The 18,609-nt window shown below is 39.5% G+C and overlaps 1 protein-coding gene and 1 long non-coding RNA gene across 5 annotated transcripts in view; one reads left to right on the top strand and one right to left on the bottom strand.

The window, feature by feature from the left end:
* LOC140894810 (uncharacterized) overlaps positions 1-6,075 on the bottom strand; it is a 73,398-nt gene extending 67,323 nt beyond the window's left edge. The window contains exons 1-2 of the long non-coding RNA XR_012153948.1: positions 5,918-6,075; positions 1,800-1,872 (exon numbers count right to left, since the gene is read on the bottom strand). This is a non-coding gene — a long non-coding RNA (uncharacterized LOC140894810). The remainder of the gene's footprint in view (positions 1-1,799; positions 1,873-5,917) is intronic.
* Positions 6,076-6,391: 316 nt separating this feature from the next.
* NCAM2 (neural cell adhesion molecule 2) overlaps positions 6,392-18,609 on the top strand; it is a 558,500-nt gene continuing 546,282 nt past the window's right edge. For all 4 annotated transcript variants that reach the window (XR_012161242.2, XM_073363287.2, XM_073363298.2 and 1 more), the window contains exon 1: positions 6,392-6,556. Coding sequence is in view for 3 of the 4 variants with exons in the window: in XM_073363287.2 (XP_073219388.2) it covers positions 6,505-6,556 (52 nt within the window). In the remaining variant the exon portion in view is untranslated. The remainder of the gene's footprint in view (positions 6,557-18,609) is intronic.

Genomic DNA, 18,609 nt, shown 5'->3' with positions numbered 1-18,609 from the left:
CTTTGAATGTCATGACCAAAAGTTTGAACTTCACTCTGTATTCAATGACAAGCTAATGGAGAGTGGAGCACTGGAGTGATGCGAGTTGCTGAATAGACAGCTGTATCTGAACAAGTTTGTGCCTTTTAAGGTTGGCACTTTCATCCTAAGTTCTGTAACTAAGCCTAGAAATCATAAATGAGTTGATAACCACATCCAGGTGTGACTCTGACAAGAGGAGATGCAGACTACTAGTCAGCAGTATGTGGGAAAGAATGTCCATCTCCAGCCATGGTTATTTGGGTGACAAGAAGCTGGGTGGCCCACATAAGTGCAAAGCAGTCAACTTTAGGGATGTGAGGTTCATGTCACGATCCACTTAAATGTCTGGCTCCGTTCCACGCCTCAGATACTACTTGGGCTGCATTTGATCCATTAAAAGTACTCCTATGCTGAGAGGTACTGGTGCCTGCATAAATCACAAACCTCTTTGAGATTGGGTATGAACACAACCTTAAATTAATATAACTGTTAGGATGAGTTAATCGCAAGCCCACCACCTAAGACAATGGGGATTGTGAACAAAGGACTTTTGCTGAGGTTTTGTTTGTGTGTGTGTGTGTATGTGTGTGTGTGTGTGAGAGAGAGAGAGAGAGAGAGAGTCAGAAGCTGGAAACTGAGAGAAACTCAGAGGGGGAAGAAAGCCAAGCAGCATCCTGTAAGCACAGCGTGAGAGCTAGAGAGAGAGCTTTTGGGACTGATGTTGGCTAAAAACGCGTGTTGCTGTAAGCTAAAAAAAACTAAATAAATAAGATTGCATGAAAGAAAATACCAGAATCTACTTCCAACTGAAAGGACTTGGAACTCTGACTAGTCACTAAGGTCAAAAGGAGTAACAGTAGTTTCTTGTGCTATATCAGTGGTTCCCAAACTTGTTCTGCCGTTTGTGCAGGGAAAGCCCCTGGTAGGCTGGGCTGGTTTGTTTACCTGCTGTGTCTGCAGGTTTAGCCAATCTCGGCTCCCAGTGGCTGCGGTTCGCAGCTCCAGGCCAATGGGAGTTGCTGGAAGCGGCGCGGGTCGAGGGACGTACTGGCCGCCGCTTCCCGCAGCTCCCATTGGCCTGGAGCAGCGAACCCCGGCCACTGGGAGCCGCGATCGGCCGAACCTGTGGACGCAGCAGATAAACAAACCAGCCCGGCCTGCCAGAGGCTTTCCCTGCACAAGCAGTGGAACAAGTTTGGGAACCACTGTGCTATATAAATGCACCATATTATTGATTCTTCTGTGAGTACAGTGTTTTGTATTGTATCAGAATTAATACAATCTACTTTAAACAGCCTCACTGTCACTAAATATTAATCAGCATTTTAACTGGACAAAATTATATATATATTATTTAAATATATCCCCTTTCCTTTGTTCCAACGCAGGAATAAAACAGGCAATTATCTCCATAATGGCAGCCTGTAAGTCTCTGCATGCATCAGAATAATTTCTAAACCATTGAAATTTCTCCAGCTGAAAGGAGAATCCTTTATTTAAGGAGAATTTAAATATAATGAAAACAATGTTATAATTTTACATGACTGTTACTCATAAAGTTTTAATCTAAATGGTGGTAATTTTAGATCTTTATGAAAATCTTCGTAAGATGTTAAGAACTTGAAACATAACAGTAGTGCAAATACTTATGAAACTGTCTTTTGTTTATTGTATATCATTTCCTCACCATTGCAATGCTATTGTTCACTGTTAAAGTGCTTCTTTAATTGTGTTTTCGGTATTCATAAGAAATAAGCGTTTTTGGGATAATTACTCACTTCGGTGAAGATCAGCAATTTGGCTCACATACACTTCAGAAAATTAGTCAAAATGTTTGAAGAAGACAGTTTCCTACAAAGACAAAGATACTATATGTTTAAAACAAACAAAAAAAAGGAGTTTATTTCATTTTCGTCTACTGAAGTGTTAGGCAATTATTCTAGAACATTTTGACTTGTTTACAATTGTTCGTCAGTGTTTCTAAATACAACAATCTTTAGTACTATAAATGCCATCGTCTATTTTGAAATCATTGCCAACCATGATCATATGTCTCCAGGGGTACTTAACTGATTTTCAAGGTACTTCATGAAAATTTCAAACTGTACAAGATAGATAGGCAAAGCTAGTTGGTTTTCTTACCAGTTGGAATGTAAACAAAGAACCCATAATTCAATATACAACAACATTATCAGCAGAATTTAAGTTTTAGTATTTAATTATATTTGTGTAGTATGTGCATGCATCAAATCATATTTTTTAAAATAACTGCTACTTTATTATTCAGATAGCAAGTGAAAGCCTTTACAAATAATGTCCATGTCTCATAGAGCTTATAAAGGAAGGAAAAATCTTCAGCTGATGTAAATTTTCATAGCTCCAGTTACTTAAAAGGAGCTATGACAATTTACACCAATCAATGGAGCTATGACAACTTACACCAGCTGAGATTTTGCCACCATATGTTCAGGGCCTAATTTTGCCATCTTACTCATGCTGACTAGTAGTTTACAAGTAGTCCCACTGAAATTAATTGAAATTAATGGCACCACTTAAGTACTCATCCTGAATAAAAGTGGCAAAATGTAGCCCTTGATATTTCCCCCTATATTTCCTATACAATATTATAGCCAAACCATCCTTCTATGAAGCATCTAGCATATGACTTAATATAGTTTTGAATATTCAAAATCCAGAGCTTTGCTGAACACACTTGCTGTTTTGTAATAAATAGTAATATGCAAGTTTCAGAGACGTTATTTGTTTTGTGTTGTCTTGTGAAACTTATCACCTTTACTGCAAATTAAATGAATGTATTGGCTTGTTTTGTGTTTGTCCAGTGTTTAGCACAATGGGGCCCTGGTCCATGATTGGAGCTCCTAGGTGCTATGATAACACAAATAATAAGGTATGGATCCAATAATGGCTACCCCTAAATTATGACAATGACCTTTCTCCTGCTCATTAATTTTTCCCAGTGACTACTGTTTTGTTCTTTAAATGTTGTGGTGACATATCAACATTGACTTTCAATCTTTCACATTAAAGCCACTTCTGAGACTGATTATTACTCTGTTTCAGAACGTTACAGAGTTGGATATTCTCATCACCTTTTGGGGGTGTTACGTTTGATGGTAGTTACATTACAGGCCTTATGTAACAATGTGCATGTTGAGTAAGCAGCATGTAATCATGAACAACTGAACTTTTTTTTTAATCAGTGCACTTGTTATGCATGTGATCTTATCCAGAAAATAGGTCCTTACTGTTTAAGAAATGGTTATGTAAAAGACTCACAGATGACTGTTCCAGTATGGTCCATTCTCTTGAAGGAACAGTATCTATTTTATCCAAGGAATGGCAGACACTACTTATATTGATATAGACTGAAGTTTTACAGTGCTTCAAAATTCAAAACTTCTGTTCATTTAATATGCTGTCATGATCACCAAAAACCACCTAGGTGGGGATTGTAGCAGGTATGATAATTTCTCACATTGTCTTGTAGTCTTTATTTTGAAGTTCTGAGTGTGATATTCTGTTACATCTTACTTCATTGTTGACCTTTCTTCAATTAAAAAAAATGCCCATCCCTTTAGCTCTATTTGCTCGAACAGCCCATATCTGAGCAGTCTGTTGCTTCAGGAAAATGTATTTTAGTAACAGTGTCAGAATAAAGAGTCAGACTTAGAAAATGGTTTTCTAATCCCAGTTCAGTGCAATAACAATTGTGCTCTTGGATACAGCACTGATGGAGAAACTCTTAGCAGGTTTATAACTGAAAGTACAAAAAATCTGGGGTCATATGAATCTATAAAGGATTACAATTTTATCTGTCCAACTGGGGCATTCTAATTGGAGTTTGTGACCACTGACCTCCTGCCTCCTCTTGTACTGTAGTATCTTTTGAATATAATCATCAGCAAATTTTTTAAATGACAAATATGAAGTTCATGTGTGATTTCTTGCCATTTACTGTAAGTTAAGATCATAGGCTATGTGTTACATGAACCTCTGTTATATTAGTTCAATCTCTATGTAAAGTGTCAATGTGAAGATGACCATACTGTCTGTTTTTGCGTTTTAGTTTCTGGTCTTGTTTTTTTAACGCTTTTTTTCCCTAATAATAATAACCAAAGTTCTGTTATATATCAAGTTGTTGCATGGTAGTGTTTTCAAAATAAAATTAAAACAAATGGTAAACTAATTTGGCAATCGAATCCAATCTGCTTAACGCAAAGGGGTTCTTGTCTTGTGCAGTAACTCCCCCCACCCCCCTTCTTCTCAAAGTTTTCTAGCTAGGCATGAAGACCATGTTTCAGAAAAACCTTCCTATTCAGGAAGGCACATAAGTATGGATTTAGCATATGCTGAAGTGCTTTCCTAAATGAGGGCCCAAGTCCATTGGAATCAATTGGAGTCTTCCCTTTTAGGCTTGGATTAGATCCTTAGCCTACTGAAGTCAAAGACTGCTGAACCTGCCATATATCGGTTTCAGTAATACTTCATACAGAATGGCAGTCACCAAGCTCATTTTCATTGTGCAAGAAGCTGCTTCTTTTTCATTTTGAAATGTATGCTCAAAAAACTTTTCCCCTTAAGAACAGGGTGGCCTAGCATATCCTTGGAATAATTACATATTTGATGTATGTAGTAAAGATTAACCACTGACCACAAGTGTCTCACTTATTTCTCTATTAATATTATCTGAATATATTTCTGAGGATTCTAAATGTCATCCACTAAAGGCAACCGTTCAGCTGTATTATATTTCTTGTTGTGTCCAGCAAGGTTTAGCTAATGGTATAATCTTCCTTTCCTGTAGCTCCAATTTTTTATGAATATTTCCCAGCAAGTGTCAGGCTGAAGATATTTATCATGTTACTTTAGGTTAGTTTTCTATAAACAGTCCCCCCCCCCCCATCCCCATCTCCATCCCCATCCCCAAATAAAGGCTGGAGGGAAAAGGATCTCAAATATTATGGAAGTGTTAAACTGGAGTAGTCTTTTGTTAATTACATATCACAGCTTTCTGTCAAAATAAATCTGCTTCTATCTCCCAGCATGTATCAGAGAGGGAGTAAGGTGATAAGTTCATTCATGAGGCTCCTGAGACCAAAGTTCAATAAAGAACAGGATGGATTTTACCTTTTCAAAGTCATGCTGGTTAAAAATTCCTGTTTTTTCTCCTTTTTTTTAAAAAAAAAGTGGACTCTTTATAGAGCAAGGTCTGTAACAAGACTGTACTGACCATAGTATCAGGAAACGTAGAGTGCAAGCCGTATGCTTTAGTGCAGAATGGTTTCAAAATAAACTCCTACAAATCGTAGAGCGCCCCCCCTTTTTTTTGGTTAATAAAAAGTCAAAACAGGAAATTTCCTAGACAAATAAATGAATAAGTGTAAAGATCTGTGACATTTTAAAAACATAAATGAGGCTCCCATATGTCTCATTGCCCGATATTAGAATATTGTAACACACACAGAAAGGCTGACAAGAGCAAGATAAACCACAGCATTATGCTCACAACAGGGTGTGTGTGCGCGTGGGGGGGGGGGGGGGAGACAATCCTCATGCAAAGGCCTTCTCACCTGCCCCCAGGGGTGCTAGAACAATTTGTAAAGCAAGGGTGCTGAGAGCCATCGTCCCAAACCGCAAACCCTGTATATGATGGGAACCACTTCAAGCCAGGGGTGGGGCGGCACACCCACGGCAGCAGCACCTATGCCTGTCCCACGAATGAAAGACCAAATGCACCCACCTCCGCCACCCCCACCCCACGCACCCTGCCCAACGCACGTTGGCCCGAATCCGGCAGGTGACAGGCACAAGCCCTCCTGCAAAGGCGAGCTCCGGCTGCGAGCCACGAGCGAGCTGCAACCCCAGCGCTGCTCACCTGCCCGGCCGGCGAATAGGGGGCTCCCCGCCGAGCGCCCCCGCTGCCGCCCAGCCCTGCGCCCCTTGCCGGCAACGCCCCCGGCGCTGGCAGCCCCGGGAGCGAGGCGCAACCTCGCCGCCCCCACGCCCCGTGCAACCCCCAGGTAGCTTCCTCGGCCCAGCCGCAGCTGCTCCCCTGGGGTGCATGGGAGAGGCCGGACGGATGCCGGGGGGCGCCTCCCTCCCGCCGGGCTGCACCAGCCCCCGGGGCCGGGCGGGGAAGGGAGCTCGGCAGCGGCGGCAGCAGCAGCAGCCGCGGGCTGAGCGGCGGAGGAATCCCCGCGCCTCTGTGTGGGGGGGAGGGGGAGAGAGAGCACGCGCGGAGGGATACACGATACTTACCTCCCTCCCCCGCTGCCTCCCCACCGCCTCCTCCGCCGCCTCCCTGATATAGTGCGGCGCGGAGCGGCGCTGGCAGTCACTTGGCGAGCGGCGCTGCCCGGGCTGTGCGCGCGAGCCGGGAGCGGCGGCGGGCAGCGGTGGCTGGGTTTTCCTGTGCTCGGCACCTCTAACTTGGGAACTGTCCACCAGCGTGAGCTCCTGAACATGAGCCGCCTCTCTCTCTACCTGCTCGGATTGCTCCTCAGTTGCGGGCAAGGTAGGAGCGGGGCTTTTCTTGCATTTCCTAGCTACCCTGCACACCAGAATGCGCCCTAATTACAGTAACCAAAAATAAGCAAATGTCTCACTCCAAAGGCCATCGGGGGGAGGAAGCCTGTTTAACCTCTCCACCCCCCCAAAGTTGTGTTTTGTTATTTCTTATAAAATGTCTGCAAGGAAAAAAATAAGTCATTTAGATGGAAAAGAAAAGAAAAAGAGCTGGAAGATGCTAACTGTACTTAGCTGCTTTGCTTGGGATCTTGTCTTTTTTTTCTTAATTTTTTTTCTAATAATTAATGTGTTTGGGGTTGGTGGGGTGTGTGTGTGTTTGTGTGTGTGTGTGGTTTGTTTGCTTTTTTTTTTTTTTTGGCAAGAGTTTGTGTCAGTTAAAAAACCCCTCAAACCGAGGCATGTTTTGAAATACAGGTCTGCTATTTTGTGTGCAGCCAACGTGGGCTTTATTTTTAGGAAAAAAGATTTTGTGCTCTCCCCTGCACTCCGTTGTCGGTGAGAAGTAATACTTGAAGCCTCCCTGTCAAGTTCTTTCTCCTTCTGTAATAAAAAGTGGCTGAGAATGGTTCATTTCAGTCTGTTGCAAAGTGAAGGTGAATTGTTGTGATCAGTAAAGCAGGGTATCTGTGACAGTGAGTTGAATATGTGAATATATCTCTGGATATAGGGGGGTGTGTATAACATTTAAAATAAAATAATGCTAAAAACGAAGGTGTTTGGAGAGAAGTGAAATATACTAAGATTACACCTGTATGTACTGTTTGCTTTAATTTTCCTTAGTACAAGTATACACATCCTACAGCAATTGTCCCTAAGATATAGATTTGTTATTTTCTGTGTTACCTATACATTTATTTCAGGATTTATGCTACTTTTAGGGAGCGAGAAGGTCAAGGGGGACTGGTGAAGAGGGGTTGTGCTTGTGGTTGTGACACATTGACTGTGCCCATTTGTGTAAACTAATTACACTATTTCAAACTGTTCAGACAAGTTTTTGGTATTAATTTAAAACTGAACTAGATTGGTACACCAGTCTCTTCCTTCCCCCCTATTCCTTTGTACAAGGATCTACAAATTATATCTGGAATCACCACACTAAAGTCAAGGACCTGGTGAAAAATGATTGTGTGTATGTGTATCGCATGCAATTCTTTTTTTTTTTTTTTGGGGGGGGGGGATTTAAAAAAAAATCAGTCAAGGGATGGTGTAGGAGCTGGTGCTCCAGACAGTTTTCCCCTCCATTGCTTTTTCTGCCAGCAGGGGGTGGTAGAGCTCCATTCAGGTGATTGTACCTCTTAGTATCTGGCTGTATTAAGAAAAGAGAGTGAGAGTCTGAAACCAGTCTGTCTTCTATCATTCTTCAAGCACAGCTTGACATTTTGGATGTGAAGCCTTTCATTTCCCCCTCTTCTTCTTCCCCTCTCCCCCGCCTCCATAGGAGCTGAAGTGACACAATCAGATGCAGATTAGCAGCACGCACACACAGACCAGGAAGCGTTAGGAATGACTATCTACAGCAGAGAGATTTTATACACTAGCTTGTAAAGTGCCTGTGCGAACTGTTGCACCTTTTTTTAAAAAAGGCATTGGGGCTGTAGAGCACTGCAAATCCCCACTTAATGGCAGTTACGATTAAAGCTCCTGGCACACTAGACATTTTGTTTAAGAAGTGGTAAGTAGCAAAGAGCCATCAGATGCTCTCGAGCTATGCAGAAATGCCTCTGTGCTTTCACTATCTCTGAGTGAGCTCTGGAGCTATTGCAATTAACAATTCAGTAACAGTCTGGAGGATTTTCACCATAGCCATACACAGGGGTGGGGGAAGCATCCCTCAGAATTTGCATTGACCCAGCTAGGTGTAGAGGGTATATAGGTGGTGTTTGTAGTGCCTGGAAGGCGGCGAATGGAAGAAAGCAAGTTTGCAAATTGTGATTATTCTCTAGCTGCTCTTGGAAAGGATTACATAGCCTTGAAATCTAGCATTGCAAATGCCAGGAGTTACGCAGTGGGGTGAAATTTACAAATACCATTAAGGGAGACTGAACAAGAGTTTTAACAATGACAAATGAGAGAGGTATGTGTGTGTGTGTGTTTGGTACATATATAATATAGTATCTGGTGTCATTGTCAACAGAAAACCACTATTTTTGTAGAGCAAGGGAATTGTATTAGAAAATTAGGGAGAATGAGACTGACTAGATGTGGAAGGAACAAACAACCTCAATCGGCTGCAATAAATGGTGAATGGGAGTGAGAGGAGTATCTGTGTAATGAAAATCTCTCTATTTAGGTTGGTACAGGAGAAAAAAATCAGCATTTCTGAAAAATAAACATTGTCTGGGCAAGGAATGTATAGATAAAAGTTTACTCAAAGGAAATGACAAAAACTGAAGGATTTTTTGAAATGCCTTTCACAATCTGAAAGGCTGCTCTGTAAACACTTGGGATTTTTTTCTACTGAGTCTGAGTATTTGGGGATGCAGTAGCAAGGACATTCACATCACCAGCACAAGTATTTAAAAAAACCAACCTGAATCATATGTACATTATATTTTTTTAATAGAGAAGGAGGCTGGGTACAAAAATAAGCCAGTCAACAATCACTGGCATCATTTGCTTTGGAAATACTAAAAACCTAGCTCGAGGATTTATGTTTCCAGCAATATAGTTGCAGTGGATTTTATGAAGCATGATTGAAACTATTTCATTGGGAAGTGCTGTTAGATTGGGGAAAGGAAATGGTGATGTATTCCCTTTTAAGCAGTCAAAACGTTTTGAAACTAAGCAGCTGACTGTAAGCAAATGACAGAAGTGAAAAACTGACTAACTTAAGTGCTTATCAATGTCATAATTAGCTAACGAGGCCAAATACTCCCACTCCTAACTTTCATCACAGAGAAGCAAGTTCTTTTTCACTGGCAATGTCATTAAACTGCAACTAAAAAAGATATATTTTTTGTAACCTCTCATAGATGCTTAGACAATCCTCCAGTGTGGAAAGGCCCACATTAAATTAGTACGGGGCGGGGGGACACCACCAAAAACCAAAAATACCCCCAACAATACTTGGCTATATATAAATTGATCTTTTAACAGATGTGGAAATATTCAAACAAAAGAGAGTAGGTTTACTCAATCTTTACTAGTAACTAGGGACACTGGTTGATAGTGAATGAAGCAGCTACCATTCAAGATGTCAATGTTCAAAATTTTACTGGTATGGGTAGGAGACTTTTCTCTGAGTTGCCACACTATAATCCTTCCCTTTTATTAAGTTGGAATACAAAAACTGCTACAGTCGAATTTCAGTTATTTTAAACACACACAATGATGCTGTGGTAAGAGATGCATTTGTATGCTTATCAAATGGTTTTCCCTGTCATGTCCTGTGCTTGAAGTTTCATCCTTCTCTGATGTAATATGGGGAAAGAAGCATGTTTTTAGTTCTCACCTCTTAGATGTTAATCTGTTCTGCTGCTGTGCTTCCTGCTAGCCACATGCAGTGTTTCCTTCCAGGAAGTCCTAATAAGGGTTTATTCATCAATCACGAACATCTCTCAAAATAGAGGCCAGGTGTGTCACACAGTCTGTTTTTGAGTGAGATTGCAGGGATGAAATACTGGCTCTACTAAAGTCAATGGGAATTGTGTCATTGACTTCAGTAGGGCCAGGATTTTACCCCAGATATCAACGTCTGGTTGGGTCAAGGTTTTGGGGACCTTCTGGTACCTAGAAAATCTCCTTTCTCTCCCAGTTACACATTTATAAAACATCAGCAACAAAATAAAAATACACTCCTACCCTCATCTCCCCCAAAAGGAAGTGCACTGCAGCCAACCCGGAATGTCTGAGGGTCTACTGTTCACCAACTGATGGAAGAGTCGTATTTTGGGTGGATACAAGGATACCTGGAAGCTACAACAGAATGATCTTTTACCAAGGAAAGGGTTGTTTCTGAAGTGTCACCTGAAGATGGATGGTGAAGAAACTGAATGTTTCTTACAAACATCCAAATAAACATTTGGAGAGTGGAGGAATTTTAGTTAGTTTGCAACAGCACTATGAAGTGGAAAAAATGGAGAGGAACTCCCAGGTGCTCTTTTATAGAATAAAGCACTAGAGAGAAAGTACTGATTCTTCCTAAGAGTTTGAATTAATGTTTTTGTTTTGTTTTCTAGTGGGAGTTGTTTGTTTATTTAATAATACTTTTATCATGCTTTATGAGTGTTAACATAGAGAAATGACCAAATTATAAATGTTTTGCAGGAGAAAATGCACTTCCTGCTTTTTTAAAAAAGACCTTGGAACTTGAACACTATATTTATTTGCCTTTTTTGTGACCTTTCTGCAGAGGTTGTCCAGCCCTGATGATTGTATTATGTTTGTACATGGTTTTCTTAAATTATTGAAGGATATTTACATTCAGCTGATGCCACAGATTCCCATTCAGAAAGGTCAAGTTATTAAAATGACGACATTTTAGAAAATTATGACTTATACTTTTGTTTAAATTACAATTTGTGGCTAATTATGCTGTTGTACCTGCATTGTAAGGTACAGTATGAGAAATGAGGACACATATTTCACTCAGTTATGGAATTCAGATAGTCCTTTATATCCAGATATTAGGCATGGAACTATTCCAAATTATTCCAGATAAGGATCTGTCCCATCTCATCTTAAAGGACATTTTTGATTTTTTAACATTTATTTATTTTATAAAATTAGGGTAATTGGTTAATGAAGCATATCCTAGGGTTGCCCATATTACAAATTATAATTATTGGACTGGGTCAATTTAATGATTTTGAAGGTCACAAAGTGAAGTGGCTTGGCAAGAAAAATGTGGATATTCTATTAAATTGCAGTAGTTCAAGATTTTTGAAGGCACATTTAAGGCTTAGAGACTAAAATTATGCCTGTCATCTTAAAAGTATCTTATTAATATCAAACATTTTAGATTTGATCAATTATGATAGCTAAATCTAAAAAAAAAAAAAAAAAAATCCCACAACTCTATCCTCTAGCCTGTTGATAAATAATTGAATTTTCAGTGGCTAAATTTTAACTCAGAATAATTTCCAATTACAAGTTCAGCATTTAGAACGCTATTTGGTAGTACTTCAGTAATCTCACGACGGCTAGTTTCAAGATAATGCTTCACTTCAACAAATTGATATTTTGAATAGTTTTCTTACATTGGTAACCAAAATGAGCCCAATGTTATTTTTTTAAAGATGTCCAGTACTATGAACTGGTCTTAAACAAATTATTATTATTATTATTTATTAAATACTCTCTAGTCACTTTAATTAATACAATTGTTTTTAAACCAGATACCTTCAAAAGTAAGACAGGAGATTGAGATGCTTGTTTTTCTTCCTTAGAACTCGAATCTGACTTCAGTTACGCTGGTGTGAGTCCAAAGTAACTCCACTGACTTCAAAACTTCATTAACTCAGGCCAGCTTCTCTGGATTTACACCAGTGTAACAGATCAGAATCTGTCTCTTAACTTGTGCAGTGAAAGTAACTATAGGAGGTTAGTCAGTACAACCCAAAAGAGCATAAGATAGCTTATACATTGATTGATGATAGCAATTTATGCTGACAGACGTGATTTCAAAATTCCTTTATTTTACTGAAAATAAAATACATATTCAAATAGATTTAATAATTAACACTCAGCAAAACAAAACCAAGACAACAAAAAAACATAAGACTGGCCATACTGGGTCAGACTAAAGGTCCATCTAGCCCAGTATCCTGTCTTCCAACAGTGGCCAATGCCATGTGCTCCAGAGGGTATGAACAGAACAGGACAGGTAATCATCAAGTGATCCATCCCCGTCTCCCATTCCCAGCTTCTGGCGAACAGAAGCTAGGGACACCATCCTTGCCCCTACCAAAACCAAAACCCTGCCAAAACTAACACTGCCCCCTGAAAAAAAACATTGCCAAGTAAAAATCACAGGTGTTTTATCTTTTCTGTTGGAAAAGTTTCTATTGTTTTGTAAAACAGAAACAATAACAAATATATACAGACAAATATACTTTTATAAGCCCTTGCTCAGCACATGTAAGCACATGGTGAACTTTAAGCATGTGAGTAGTTCGGCCTGTGAGTAGTTCCACTGAAGCACCATGGGCCTGATCTACAGCCTAGAGTAGTTAATTGGAGTCTTTCTACTGATTTCGGTGGGCTTTGGATCAGGCCCTAGCACTTGCACAAGTAGCTTTCTGATTTGGAGACACAATAAACAGTTTGGATTTTGAAGAAATATAGATTGGGAAGATACCATCTAGTTGGATAACTTTTGATGTGATTTATGGAACACACTTTCTTTAAGGACTTAATTAACAGAACATACATCGTGATACACCTATGCTTCAGAATTTACAGCTTTAATGACCTGGCACCGAAGCAGTGTCTTGAACTTCTGAGTCTAAAGTAAGATCTACTGCAAAGTGAGATATGTGTACTGTAATTATTAATTTCTAGAAAACTATTGGCGCCATGGCCAAATTCTGTTCACTTTACTCAAATGAGTATTTCCACTGACTTCAATGAGACTATATGTGTGAGGATAACAAACAACACTTGGCCTTCTAAAAGGAATTATTTCCTTCTTGTTTCCAATGTGATTAATTTCAGTAAGGAATGATTATGCACTGAACCATGTTTCTATATGATGAATTTTGGGTTATCTGCAGTTGCTACACTGTCATAAACAAACTACTGTAGAATAGTTCTGTAATGTTTTCCCTTATCCTTCATTTTTTTTAGAATAGAAATATATTGTTTATTGATTTCCTGTACGATTTAATGTGACCTGTTGAGAACATTGCAAATAGGATTAAGAGAGGAACTTTGTTCTGAATATGTCTGTAAAATAATGCATTGATAGATCTTTCAGTAAGCCTGCAGCCATATTAAAGACAGGCTGTGATCTCCTCCGTTCTCACACTGTAAACACGATCAGGTCTGATTTGGTCAGCACTTGAACAGAAAACATCCAAGGAAAATCTGGATGCTTCAGGAAGTGATTTTGATAATTCAGTAGGTTGGGGCATAATTCCTTCCCAGTCAGAACTGACAAATACCACCTTTGAGACAAGATATAAAAATAGGGTTCTGATGGTTCATGGGCATCAATAGTACCATGACTCTTCTCTGAAAAATAGGTTATCCTTTTTCCTTTATATCCTGGCTAAATTTGTTTGTGTTTTGCCTACCTAAAATTCTCTATGTAATTTCATCTGGGTAGATTATTTTTTATTTCTTGTTCTAAACAGTTGTACAATGTTGCTGAGCACTCATAAACAACTACCAAAGGTGGATGCATTTCAGCAGTTTGTGAAGTGGTTCTTTAATGATATATCATTTCGTAAAGCTCTTTAGAATTTTCTGGGTTGAGAAATGACACATAGATATAAGACATTAAGAATAATAATATACTCCTGTTTCTGGCATCTGCAGTTTCCTTTTCTAATCAATGAAGTTTACACTGAATATTTACAATGTAGCCCTATTTTAAATACAAAGAAGAATTGTGGGGTTTTTGTGTAGACTGAAATTCTTAAATGGAAGCAGATGGGCACTATACTAGACAAAATGATGGTGTCCTCAGTGTTTTATTCAAATAGCATTCTTTGGAACATATCATGGAATCCAGAGTGAAACAAATTTCCCTTAGTGTTCTCATTATTAAAACACACTGGACCATGTTCAGGCCTGGTGGTAGGGTGACCAGACAGCAAATGTGAAAAATTGGGATGGGGGTGGGGGTAATAGGAGGCTATATAAGAAAAAAGACACAAAAATCGGGACTGTCCCTATAAAATCGGGACATCTGGTCACCCTACGTGATGTAGACAGGTTCAAATCCATTCATTTCAAGAGAGTTGCAGCCGGGCTGAAGTTGGCCAACATTGTTTAGAGCTTTGTGAGGGTGGCTTTAAACCTGGCCTATGTTTCAAATGAGGAATTTCAAATGGAGATGAGGTATTTGGAGAGAGAGGTATTGAGCAGTGAGAAATAACAGCACTTCTGCCCTTGTGGTACAGATTGTATGCAGGTATTTCCAAAATACCTCCAGGATTGCCACTTTAATAAATCACAGAGAGGGGTGGTTCTGTTCTTTGCTCATGAATAATGCAAACTCTAGAATTTCTCTTAAACTATAAATAAAAGATACTGTACTTTTTCTACTAAATAATCAAAGCAAAATAAACAAAAACTAATCAAATATTTGTTTCTGTTTATGACATGCTGAGGGGTGATTGGTAGAAATAAAATAGTACTACCATTTTCTTTGAGTCACTGAACATTCATATAGTGTTTATGAAGTGGATACTAGAAGTATGGTTAGAATAGTGTCCAACCAGTAAAAGTATGGACTCTTGTATTTTAGGTTTATGCCCAGGGGGCATTGCCCAGGTCAAAGCTTTGTTGAAAGAATATTTTTGTAGGGGCATTTATCTTTCAAGGCAAATGCACTGTTTGTGGTTTGTGCATGTCTCAGAGGCTTTTTTATTTTCTTTTTTGGTATGGTCTATGGCTTTGTGGCACCCATCAAAATTATTTTTAAAGCGTTCAGTATTCAGATCATGTTGCTAAGTCATTGAAGCATTGTGGCTGAATGATTGGATGTTAAATGGATTTGTGCCAATTTATGTGCCAGGCATTGAGTCCAACAGCTTCTTAGCACTTGGGTAAAATTCACTTCCTCTCCCCACACCCATCCATGGGTTTGTATTAGAATTCTGTGACTATTTTTGATCATGTATGCTGTATGATTTATATGATTCTTTTTACAATTGTTATTTTGCTTGTTGGACTTTTTTTACAACAACTTCATTGTTGAAGTAGCCTGGTTTTACCATTCATAGCAAAATGAGATTGCATAAGTATCCTTTATTTCTGGTGGGAGTTCATTCCCCTCCTGAGTATTATTGCTGTGCCAAGAGCATTAGCTGAAAATTCTATTTGCTGGCATGTTGATGCTTTTAAAACTATTCTTTGTTATGTGTTTTTTATATATTTTGTTGTGTGTGTACTTTTTCTGTCACACTTCCAGACATCTGAGTGTAAGAAAAGACCTCTGTGGACTGACACCTGAGGAACTTCTTCCTTTATTCTATTCACCCTATGAGTACTCAGTTTGTGATACCTTCAGTTAGCTGGGACGGTGGTTGGATTCTCATTCTGCTTTGTGTTATATGTTAACAGTAGAGCTGATTGGAGAAATTATTTTTTCCTGTGACCATTTTTGATGAAAAACAATTTTGTTCTTGTAGAAAAATTTCCTTGATTTTTTTCCCAAGTATCACAAAACTGAAAAGCCAAAAATGGGGTGTGGGGGGAGACTGATTTCTTGATGAAAACTTAACATTTTATGGCAACCCAGACATTTTCAGACATTTTTCTGTGTTGTTAAAATGATCGCACCACACCTGTAGCAGGGGGAACGTTGTCCGGGCTTCCCAAAGGAAAGTAGCAGTACTTTATGGTGGTGGGAGAAGGAGGTAAGAAACTACTGCAAAAAGGTGGGTGGCAGTCAGCTTTGCAGCACTGATTCTTCTCCAGGAATATAAGGGACAGAAGGCTTTAAAGGTGCAAGCCCTGGGTGTTGGAAACCCTTTCTCCAAGCAGCAAGCAAGGCAGCACCCACCTTCCCTCCCCTAGAGGTTCAAATGTCAGGTGTGGTTAGGATCTGCTGTGGGCATTGTGCTAGTTGCTCCTTTATAGGGGGGCTGGGAAGAAATTTTCCCTCACAGCATATTGGCTTCGGTGGAGTAGGGTTTTTTCGCCTTCTTCACAGTGGGTGTGAGGGAGGACCTTTTTTTTGGTGAGGAGAAAAGGTGGTTAGGCAATATGTCGCAACTTATTTTGTAAATGTGGGGCATGTGTCCAGGCCAGGTATTCCTAGAGGGAAGGCATCCAGTGACCAGATAAATTGCCTAGTAAAGGACTTAAAAGAAGGTGCTGGTTAAAGCACTGAATGGGGGTTCAGGGCTCCTATGATTGGTATGGCAGGGAGTCATTTGACTAAACATAGAGTTACCTGCACTGTACACTTTTATCTGCCAGGTAGTCTGAGATGTCTAATAATAAAGTTGCAGTCTGATTAAATCCATATCAAGAGTCTTCTGCCCTTCTTTTGGTATAGCCCAACAAAAGCTATTTTCCATTTCTTGGTTTTTTTTTGTTTGTTTTTGTTTTGTTTTTTCCAGTTCTGATGAAAATTTTTGACCAGAACTAGAAAACAGGCAGTTCTTATACATTTATTATTATTTATTTGTATTTCTGTGGTGTCTAGGGGCCCTAATCATACACAAGGACCCCATTGAACTAGGTACTTTACGAACACAGAACAAAAAGACTATCTCTGCACCAAGTTTGTCATCTCTCATCCTGCTTTAGTGCAGCTTTGTCAATCCTAATTTTTTGGGCAGGAAGAAATGTACATTTGCTCCTGACTTTTTGCATGATCTCACCTTCTGCAGCTGAGTTGGAAAGTCACCAGGTCATCTTTCAGATTTCAGTTTGTTTGTTATTTGAGTTTATACATAAATTGTAAGAACGGATTTTTTACCCATTTGAGCCTTTTGTTTTTGAAAGTGAAATATCTCCTTGCTTATACCCAATCTGGTCTAGGTCAGTCTAGAGAGCAGTGTTCTTTTCTGTGTGTATGTTTTTAAATGGAGAATACATCATGATGCTACCACTTTAGAAACATTTATATATAAGCCTTATTCAAAATGTCTTCTGTTTTATACCAAACAGTATACTGCTTAATCACAACTTGAATGTCCTTGTGACTATTTTCAAGATTCTGAATGTGAATGGGTCCAATCCTGAAGGATGCAGAGTACCCTCCACTCACATTAAATTCAAAAGGAGTTGACAGTGCTGAAAATCTCTGGGGGTTGCTCCGCAACTCAAAGGACTTAGCTGCAGGTTTTGGTGGTCTAACACAAGGCTGTATTAACCCATAGATGTGGACGTTTATGGAGAAGTGTCCTATTTCTACTAATAAATACAATGCTGGAAAAGCTGACTGTGTATAATGAATTTTATAACTTCATCTGTCAATATTTAATCTAAAAATCAGCAGCACATGAAAGAAATGTGAGGAGAGCTCAAGGCACAGCTTGTGAGACCTTAGCATCTCTGAGGACATGAAGCGGTCTGCCAGAGAAGGGACTCATCAGACTTGGAAGGCAGAATCTTATTCTTACCATATTTGTAACACACACACACATTTTCTTGTTACATACATCATCTAGAGTATTGTTTACATATTTATTAAAAAGAGTAAGATATTGTGAATTAAATATTTTTGTGTATTTTTAATATTTGTCATGATAAATCATTTTGTCATGAACTTATTACATTGTGTATTATAGTATATACATTATATTATATATTACATTTGGTGACTAATGTCTCAGATAATGTATGAACAGAGTGGGAATAGTTAACTTTGTTTGGCTATACTGAGAGAAGGACAGGAGACACTTGATATGGATTTTAATAAGGCTGCCACTTTATTATTAGATGTCTGGGACTACCCAGCAGATAAAGTGCACAGTGAAGGCAAATCCATGTTTATTCAAATCATTACCTAGGGCTTCCACCCCCTTCATATTCCATCCAGGTTCCCCAGCCAATCCATGGCTTGGACATTACCGTCCAACCCCCTCGTAGGAGGGTTAAGGTGGACTATAAGAATGGGGAGGGGTTGGCTCCTCCCTCCCCTGTTCTGTTCCCTTATCCCGCACCTCCTTTTAAGTGCTTTAGCAGGCTATTTATCTGGTCAATGGATACCTTCCCTATGGAGTACCTGCACTGGACACCCGCCACCAGGAGGTGCCAGCAATTAGCTTGGCTGCCTCCCCCACGAACCCAGTTGGGTTCCAGACATTGCCCAATAGCCTCTTTTATAGCAGCTCAAATATGTGAAGCCCCATTCTCCCGAAATAACCCATTGTGCCTTGCACTATGCCAGGATTATCAAGGACGTCAGCAGCTGGA

The sequence above is a fragment of the Lepidochelys kempii genome, chromosome 1 (genome assembly GCF_965140285.1).
Source record: "Lepidochelys kempii isolate rLepKem1 chromosome 1, rLepKem1.hap1, whole genome shotgun sequence".
Lineage (NCBI taxonomy): Eukaryota > Metazoa > Chordata > Testudines > Cheloniidae > Lepidochelys > Lepidochelys kempii.
The sequence above is the reverse complement of the archived record's forward strand: the minus strand, read 5'-3'. Positions and strand labels throughout refer to the sequence as shown.